This window comes from Pieris rapae, chromosome 17 (genome assembly GCF_905147795.1).
Source record: "Pieris rapae chromosome 17, ilPieRapa1.1, whole genome shotgun sequence".
NCBI classification, from domain to species: Eukaryota; Metazoa; Arthropoda; class Insecta; order Lepidoptera; family Pieridae; genus Pieris; species Pieris rapae.
In genome coordinates, this window is record NC_059525.1 from 1117777 (window position 1) to 1127965 (window position 10189).

The 10189-nt window shown below is 33.3% G+C and overlaps 2 protein-coding genes across 2 annotated transcripts; both read right to left on the minus strand.

Annotated features, from left to right (window-relative positions):
• Positions 1 to 1475: 1475 nt before the first annotated feature.
• LOC110992229 (cytochrome P450 6B5-like) lies at positions 1476 to 3910 on the minus strand. The gene is made up of 2 exons (XM_022257951.2): positions 2531 to 3910; positions 1476 to 1707 (listed from the first exon to the last, which is right to left on the minus strand). The coding sequence occupies exons 1-2, from the start codon at positions 3882 to 3884 to the stop codon at positions 1538 to 1540; spliced, it is 1524 nt and encodes a 507-aa protein (XP_022113643.2). The 5' UTR covers positions 3885 to 3910; the 3' UTR covers positions 1476 to 1537.
• A 3076-nt stretch (positions 3911 to 6986) lies between these two features.
• On the minus strand, positions 6987 to 9149 carry LOC110992233 (probable cytochrome P450 6a18). The gene is made up of 2 exons (XM_022257956.2): positions 7744 to 9149; positions 6987 to 7401 (listed from the first exon to the last, which is right to left on the minus strand). Exons 1-2 carry the CDS (start codon positions 9098 to 9100, stop codon positions 7229 to 7231), a joined length of 1530 nt encoding a protein of 509 aa, XP_022113648.2. The 5' UTR covers positions 9101 to 9149; the 3' UTR covers positions 6987 to 7228.
• Positions 9150 to 10189: the final 1040 nt, after the last annotated feature.

Sequence of the window (10189 nt, forward strand, 5' to 3'; positions counted from 1 at the left end):
CAGTTGTGATTCAAACGCCCAATATTAGGGTAAACCAGCAATCTTTACCACTAGACTACAGTCTTTATACTATGTTTAAGTCTGAGCAAGTTAAGCTATATAGTTTAGTTAATATATTATACCTCACTAAATTGTTATCTTTAATTTATTATTTTAGGAAAAATAGAGTCTGAAATTTTTATTGTGGTATTTAATAATTTTATACTTAAATAATATATGTTTGTAGGGTGTAATTCATTTTCAAAGTACTGATTTAAAACTTTATGACATCCTTCGAGATTCAGTCAAAGCACGTTGAGAGGGAAAAGCAAAGTTACCAACATTACGCGCCTTATGTAAATCGTAAAACTTGCGAAGGGTTGAGTTGAAAGCATTCACCAAGTATTTTAAAAATTCATTCTAGGAGAGATAAACCATATTCTTCATTGCTTTGGAGTTTGAAAAACATTATTATATTTGATTTTTAAATAAAATTATTTCACTAATCCCCCTGGCTCTGCGATCCAAAGTATATCTCCGATACTTTGATGTACCACTTCTCGGCTGTTGGTGACTTGCAGCTGCAACAGAAACTCTCCTATCCCGTCGATCCAGCGGTATTTAGTGTTGAAACCAGACGGAAGTAACGAAATATTGAACATTTACTTCACTTCACTTCGCGTCGCCGACCTTTCAATTCTTGAAAGGTCGTCAACGCACTTGCGAGCCTTCTTGTATTGTGAGTGTCCATGGGCGTCCGTATCACTGCCCCTGTCCGTTAGCCACCTATTAAATAAAACAATATGGACTTGCTACTAATATATGCTAAAGTCTGGAAAGGCGAGCTGATAAAAAGGTTCAAATTGTCTTAAAAGTATTTCTATCTATTCCAAGTGCAGTTTATTTCCAACTTCGCTCAAATTGACGCGAAAGATAAATTTCACTTTTCGACACCTGAATGTCTCGAAGTTATCTTAGAGTCCATTACCAGTATCAGAGTTTTCCACTTATTTATGCGACTTTGTACAAGTTATTTTAAGTTATAATTTTAGCAAGTAATATTAAAACAAGTGTATAAGTGTATCTTTATGTTAATTTAGGTCATAAGCTAAGTTGGATCTAGAAAATAAATACCTGTGACGATCTTAAATCAAGTTTGTTGTTTTTATTAACACTGTTTTTAACTTGATTTCTCTGGGCGTGTCCGCATATTGTAAGGTCCGCACAGCTTTTCATATTTTTCTACGTAAATTTGTTTGCTGTATCAGGTTTTGGTTAATCAGCGTGTCCTGTGACACATCTGATTTCCATGAAAACGGGTCAACTGTATTGGATTAAGTTTTTTTATGTAACTTAAATAAGTGTTTGTATATACTGGGTGTCAGCAATAAAGGATTATTAATTAATAATAATATTAAATAAATATTAAAATGACGCTGTGATCTTTCACGACACAATATATTTTGTATGTGATTTGAAAATAAAAAGTACCACAATCTGATTTCCATATTTATTTCATGTTGATACTTAATATTGGAAACTGTTTATGTTTCCAGAACTATTCTCTCATGGTAAGTTTTAAGGGTAGACCGCCATCTATGAATTGAATAAGATAAGCTGCTCGATTTGGGCGGATATTTTTCCGAGTTGACTGTGAAGGTTTTATATTGTATTTATGAAGAACTGCTGCCAGTCCTACCATTGTATTTAATGTTCCAAAACGAGCCCCTAAAAAAGATGATAAAAATTGTAACATTAGAAGACAGGCTTTCTTGGGAGGCTTTTCGGTGGAAAACACTGTGATATATTCTACTCTTATAGGTACTTATTAACAAGAGTTGTAAATCATAATGAAAAATTAAACATAACAAATCAGTTTCCTTTTTTTTATAGAAAAAACGGGTAGGAGGCTCATCTGATGTAGACAGTATGCACACCCGATCGAAGGCTTTCGCTATATCCAAACTAACAGCAAGCGCCTCCCGCTTGCTTTCAATTACGTTTGTATATGTAAGGTAAACAAAAAGGCCAATAGCTACTATGACCACGACGAAAACCGTGCTCATCGTAGCTAAGCAGCAGGTAGCCTCTAAATACCTCAAGAGCTGGCTGTTAATAATGGTTTCTAATATTTTGGAGCTTATACCAATGGGATAGTTGGACGAAACAGAGCGATCGCCTTTTTTAGGGATCAGATATATTTCAGTGGTCTTCCAACAATTCCCCACAGTACAGGGTTCAACTACAGGTCCAAGGAAGAAAAGTTTTGGGGACATCACGTTGCCGTCATCAGGATATGATTTAGAGCATCGAAGTATCACACCGGGAAATGGTCGGTCGTGACTTCCCTTAGTCATGCAAAGTCGAGTTGGACGTAAAGAGAAAGACCAAATCTGTCAGTTTTCTATATCGCGGTCTGGGCTAGCGAGACAGCTTTGGTGAAAGACCAGAAGGCTCAAATCCCCGAAGGCAGGTGGACCACTCTCACCATATCTGGCTATACCTCAGATTGTCCTAAATACTGTTATAATTAAATAAAATACAATCATACCTATACATTTCCTTGGTCCCTCTCCAAACGGAATATATGCGTATTTGTGTCTTGGTTGCGAAGATTCGTTAGAAAATCGCTTTGGATCAAACTCCTCTGGATTATCAAAGTACGTTTCGTCCATGTGAAGTGCATGTATTGGAATTGTTATTCTTGTTCCTGTTTTTATTGTTCCATTTACTCCTGGTAGGGTACAATCTTTGGGCGAAGCCCTTGTCGTTAAACCGGCTGGTGGAAATAACCTTAGTGATTCTTTTACCACCATTTCTAGGAAAAGCATTTCTGATACTGATTCATAGCAAAGTCTACCATCGTGCTTAGCCAGTGTTGTATCAATTTCTTTTTGAACTTCCTCTTGTATTTCAGGATGGTGAGCCAGTTGATGCATGGCATAACTCATTGTTGTTGAAGAAGTTTCAAAACCAGCTATAAAATATATAAATAGTTGGGCAGCTATTCGGTTATTGTCAAATTCAATTTCAGCCTGTTTATATTTGCCAGTATCATCAGTTTCTAAAGAATCGCCAGTTAATTTGCCCACCTTACCCAATTCGAGTAAAATATTGATAAAATCGTTTCGCTGAATATCATCATGTTGTCGGTGACTACGTACGCTATCTAAAATTTCCATTATTATATCGAGAACTTGCGGTTTTACTAAAGGAATCTTATTAATAAGGGATTGAGGAAATAGATCATATACTCCAAAAAGAAGCATTTGCCATTTAGATTTTATAAACATATAGTCACGTAATTTAATAAAAAGGGACTGCTGATTATTAATTGCGTTCATGTCAATGCCGAATCCACAAGCACCAATCAAATCTATTGTGAAGCGTGCAGTAAAAATATGTGCATCAAATTCTTTTTCTTCTACGGCTAAATCGTGAGCTATTTTCACAAATTTTTCTGCATAGTCTACTACAATAGGAAACATACTTTTTATTCTACTGCTTGAAAATGCTGGCGAGAGATTGGTTCTTAGTAACTTCCATGCATCACCTTCTTCTGAGAGCATATTTAACATTAGAGGCTCAATTTTTGCATCACGTTTAACTCCTCGATTAGGAAACACTAAGAAATTTTCGTTTAAAATATATTTCACTAAATCAGGATCACGAACGATGATTTCTGGATTCGTCCCTCTGTAATATCCCACATATTTTTCGTCAGAATATTTTTTATATAAATAGCATGCAGTCTCAATATTAGTTCTCCTTCCAAAACAGACTTTTGTATGATTTCCAAAAATTGGTACAGGGGATTCATGTTTAATGTTCCTTTGAGAGAAATATTGAAATTTTCTCATGTAATAGAAATACAATATAACAGCAATTAGAAGGATGTATAACATTTTACTATTACTGAATACGACTGTTATCAAAGACAATTTACGTAGAATATTTAATTTTTAATGAATCACGATATCATAAAATTGTATATGCTGAAGTATTCGTGATCACTATTAAATATATCAAATGGCTTAGATTCATTTCTAATTTTAGCATAAGCATAAACAAGGAGACTTAGTTTTGAAGCTGTTTAATTTTATAATTTGCTTATTTCTAAAGGAACGGAAAGTAAAACATTTCTTCATGTGTAATAAATAAAATGATATCATTGGAGACTGATAATATATGTTGTTATCTTATATGAACCTGGTTTTATGTAAATTTAAGTAATTTCTTTAACATTTACATTTTCTTAATACTTGCGTCACGGCGCGATAAGAAATATGTAACGTTACTATTTACTAGGCCTTAATATAATGTTATATATAATATTTAGCAGAAATGGCGTCGAGTTTGCAAATCTAATTAGTTTTTAATTGCGTTCTAACGTCCCGGTTAAGGCGCTTCTAATTAAGGCGACGTCAAATAAACTCCTGTGACAACGTGATACTAAAGCCTCGGGTATTGCTAAAGGGAATAGTTGTGAAATTAATGAACGTGAACAATGCTTAGACGGAGACACAATAGTGTTTTAATAGTCACGTGATAACATGTGTCGGGGTAATTATTTAGTAAACGTTGTTAAGGAGACGTTTTGATGGTATTGAAACAAAGGAGGGCATCTAAGCGTAATATCGGTCCGAACCTTTTTAATAAATGCATCCATACAAATCCTTGCGATTGACTAGTTTACAGATCAACATTTGCACTTTAAGCTATATTATAAATATCAAATATATATATAAATAAATAAATCAGTGGCGCTACAACCTCTTTAGGTCTTGGTCTCAGATTGCAGAATCTGTTTCATGATCATTTTTATTTTAGCAAGTAGGTGATCAGTCTCCAGTGCCTGACACACGTCGTTGACTTTTTGGGTCTAAGACATGTCGGTTTCCTCACGATGTTTTCTTCACCGTTCGAGCAAATGTTAAATACGCACATATAAAGAAACTCCATTAGTGCACAGCCGGGATCGAACCTACGACCTCAGGTATGACAGTCGCACGCTGAAGCCACTAGGCCAACAACACTGCTCTGCAAATATATATATATATAGATGTATATATACAGGGCGTCCCACGGCGATGCCACACGGAGGGAAAGTACCTTAAATATTAATGATAGGATATTTTACTGAAAGAAGACATCGTTTAATTTTTAATAATAAGTAGAACTGCATTCACAGATTTTTTAAAAATTGCCTACCTCAACCGGGAATCGAACCCGCCAAATGTGACAGTAAAATTACATGTATTTTATAATAGCGTTTGAAAGGGCTACTCATAAGGATTATTTTTTCCTTAATAACCTAGCATATTAAATGAAGCTAAAAACATAAAATTTTACATTTTATTTAAAAAAAAAATTTTTTCAAATGCCCAAAATGTGATCCGTTCTGTTGTATACAAATTCTAGCTCTTTTAATAATTTCTCTCCCTGTCGATTTACTTATTTTTGCATGGTGGATGTTTAAAATAATACGTCTAAGTTCATTTTGTACCTCCTGCACACTGTTGTACCGATTCCTGTAAACTAAATCTTAAAAATTAAACGACTTATTATTAAAAATTAAACGATGTCTTCTTTCAGTAAAATATCCTATCATTAATATTTAAGGTACTTTCCCTCCGTGTGGCATCGCCGTGGGACGCCCTGTATATTTGAATTACCGAAATTGCGTGGCAAATTAGAAAATTTAAGTATACTTAACCACTATATTAATAAGTAATCCTGAGTTTTGTTACAATAACAATATTTTTTCAGTGCAAAGCAAGTATCACCTCAGGTTTTTAATCCGGCTCTGCACTAATGGACTTTCTTTCTTGGTGCGCACTTAATATTCGCTCGAACGTTGATTTTTTTTTATATAACATGGGGCAAACGGGCAGGAGGCTCACCTGATGTTAAGTGATACCGCCGCATATGGACTCTCGATGCTAGAGGGCGAGTGTGTTGCCGGCCTTTTAAGAATTTGTACGCTCTTTTCTTGAAGGACTCTAAGTCGAATTGGCTCGGAAATACTTCAGTTGGGCGGCTGAATGAAAAAATCGTGACCCAAAGTCGACGGCGTCTGCCAGGCACAGGTGGCTGATCACCTACTTGCCTTGTAGATTGACAATGATCATGAAACAGATACAGAAAATTTAAGCCTTTTTATTATATCATAATACAATCTTACCTTGGTGTATATAATTTATAGTTTAGACATAACTTATTATATTTAAATCGATAGAACGATTAACGGTTTCTTTATCTATCAACATTTGTAAAAGTTCTGTAATTAATAACTTACTTAATTTAATTTAATACTGACTTAAAAAATTTTATTTATTTATTTAGAAGTATTCTTACAACTAAACATAAACGTTTAAAAAAAAGAAAACAAGATATTATGTATAAAAGATTAGGTACAATGTTAAATAAAATATAGTAAACATTAGGTACGTATTCACAATACCAAAACAAACTGAAATTTAATATTTAACTAAAAACTTTTGCAATGTGTTCTTTTATTGAAAATTTTCATTGCAAAATCAAGTCTTCAAAATGTAAACCCATGCGTTAGTCAAGGATTCCTCTAGTCTTTTGTCTTACATAAATGGGATTTGCTACACGTAAAGGTCACTCAAGGTCATTCAGAAACAAAAGCGACAAACAGCACGAGGCTATGTCTATACACACACAAGAATACAAGCGAGCAAACAGGAAAATTGGGCTCGTAATCCTTTCAGTGATTTTGAAATTTAAATGAAGGGACCACGACTTTAATATTTCACACAGCAAACATGTGAGTGAATTAATTATGTAAATTAGTTTGTCGCATATTGAAAATTAGCGCGTATTACTATATGGAATAAAGGTAGCGAATAATGCACATCATATTCTATTTCACTTTCCAATTATCGTAATTTAATACAAAATCCAATATTTACCATGCGAATTAAAAATAAGACAATTGACAATTGCATCTTTAAATGTCGCGGTGAAGAAGGTTAATTATAAATTGACGTTTATTTTTTAAATATATTTTATTTAAATTTGCATAAGGTATACAAGTTTTAAGTAATTAACTAAGTTGATTGAATTATTTTTAAACAAGATACATAAAAACTAATTATATATATCACGCTTTTAGGACAAGATCTTATGACGATAAAAAGCTTAATTACTTTACAAAGTTATAAGAATATTTAAAATAATTCAACCCATGGCATGGTACTACAACTAATATGAAAAAAGTAAATTATTTATTCCTTAAATTAAGCTGCACTGGGAGTCCTCCATCGACACTGTGCACGACGTAAGAGGCCGGATTCACTTTTATATTTCTAGTTGAGGAGGGCGAGGGTTTAATGGTAAATTTCTCGAGAAGCACCGCTAACCCTGCCATCACGATCAGAGTTCCCAATCGGGCTCCTAAAATACAAAAATTCATAGTTAAATAAAGGTACTGCTATGATAAGTACGTATTAAGATAATATGAAGCCTTGGTAAGAAAAGGTTCTATTATCTTCAATACCATCGTGACATTCAATAGAAAATTCAATAATTAAAGCAAATAATAAAAAAAAATTAAGTTTAAGAGTTAAGTTATAGGTGTGATGTCTATTTCTAGAATATCTTATTCAGATGTCACGCGGCTTTGATGAAATAAGGCGCTATTATTGCCAAACAGTAGCAGACCATATTATGAGATCGTATGTTATATATTTCAGTTAGTATTACATAACTTTAAGAAAAATTAGAAGTCGATTATACCTATACATTTCCTAGGCCCCTCTCCAAATGGTAAAAATACGTATTTGTGGCGATTCTGCGACGCTTCGTTGGAAAATCGTTTTGGATTGAATTCTAGTGGGTTTTCATAGAATTGTGGATCAGTTTGGATTCCATATAGTGGTATACCAACTGCTGTACCAGTCTCAATTTTAATATTAAGTTCAGGTATGACAAAATCTTTTGTACAAATCCTTGAAAGCACAGCACCGGGTGGAAACAGTCTTAATGCTTCCTTTGTAACCATTTCCAACAAATTCATCTGAGATAGTGATTGGTAACACAGGTTATTATCATTTTTGGCGAGGACTTCATCTATTTCTTGTTGTACCTCCTTTTGGATCTCAGGGTGGTACGCTAGTTGATGCATAGCATACCCCATGACTGTCGATGATGTTTCAAATCCAGCCACGAAAAATATGTATAATTGAGCCAACATACGATCCTCATCAAATTCGATTTCAATTTTTTTCTTTTTACCGTTTTCATCTACTTCCATAGAGTCTCCAGATAGTTTTCCTATTTGTTTTAATTTCAGCATCATATCCAAAAAATCATGAGTTATTGTATCATCTGTTTTTTGACTGTAAACACTGTCAAATATTTTTTTAATTATCTGTTGTATATGCGATCTTTTGAATCGCATTGTTTTTGGAATGATATTAGGGAACAGATCGTAAATACCAGTTACAAGGATCCTCATTTTAGATTTTACGAATAGGATATCTCGTAGGTGCACAAAAAGTGAATGTTCATTGTTCATTGATTTCATATCAATACCAAAGCCGCAAGCACCGATTACATCTATTGTAAATCGAGCGGATAAATTGCAAGCATCAAATTCTTTTTCCTCTAAAGCAAGAGTATGGGCAACACTGACTAATTTGTGTGTACAGTCAACTATCAAGGGTAACATGTTTTTTAATTTACCAATGGAAAATGCTGGCGAAATATAATTTCTAATAATTCTCCACGTATCGCCAACCTCAGTAAAGATGTTTCGCATTAACGGATCAATTTTTGTGTTACTCTGTACTCCCCGATCAGTAAATTCAAGAAAATTTACGCTTAGTACATGTTTTATGACTTCCAAATCTCGAATCACGACTACTGGCTTAGTTCCTTTGTAGTAACCAACAATCTTTTCATGTGGATATTTTTTGTAAAGAGCATTTATCATTTGCTTTTCGGTCTTCCTCGAAAATACAACTTGAAGATGGTTGCCGAATAATGGTAGAGGTCTGTCATATTTAATATTCTTTTTTGAAAAATAATTAAATTGTTTTAGGCTATAGAAATAACACAAAACTATTGATATTGTAAATAATATTATAAACATATTTAAAAACTAAACAATTAAATATAATAATATCTGTTTACAACACCAAACTAACACTCACGACTAAAGTCAACTTAATGTAGCATTTATCAGCTTCGTAATACTTTGTAAAGTAAAAAAAATACAGGTTTTCGAAAATAAATATCGTTATATGTATTGAGTTGAAAAAATGTACACAATGTTACATAGAACTAATCTTGTAATACATTTCTTCTTTTGCCGAACGACACTGGTCGCGACAATGTGAGTGAGTGAAAATGTTGTGGCATTAGATATGGATCATAGAAATGATATCTGGTTTTATATCTTTATATTACTAATACTTATAATTATTATTATATATAATAAGAAAGGTTTTATTATTTTGCGTTATTATAATGCGGTTGATGTTTACTTTTCGCATGTAGGCTCTAAAACTACGAGACTGGTTTAAAAATTATTTTATTATTCCTGATGAAGAAAGTCATAAGAATATTAAAAAACGTAACGGTTCTTTATTTATAATAACGTATGACGCCTGGTAAGTGTAATTAAAGTTCCTACTATTGACAATAGAGCAAGAGCACTACAGTATTATGGACACAATCTACAAAAAAAAAAACGCGATAACATATTATGTGTAAGGGGCCGCGTTAGTTTTACATAATAACTATCGGTTCTTTAATTTTCTTATTTGGTGATTACATCTAGAGTGAAAATTTACTTTTTAACACATATAACCCAGACATGCATGCTTGAAAACGATATGTATTTTCGAGAATTCCTACAAAAAATAATACGTTTTTGTACTATTATTTTTGACAGCTCTGCTTTTTTGGTGACAAGAGGAGTGGGGGGGGGGGATTTACAAATTGCAGTAAATCTGATTGCGTAAAACTTGAACGGGCCCTGAACAAAAAAGAACATCGAACATGAACCGAATTAATGCGGGTGGATTATAAATTGAGATGTCTATTCCCAAATTTGTAAAAATTTAGAATATACTTAATAATTGTTCATTGAAACAGCGTTATTAAGTTTTGCTAGCAACTTCCACTTCAATGATCCAAAATGTTGATAATCTACAAACTAGTCTATCTCATAAAGTTA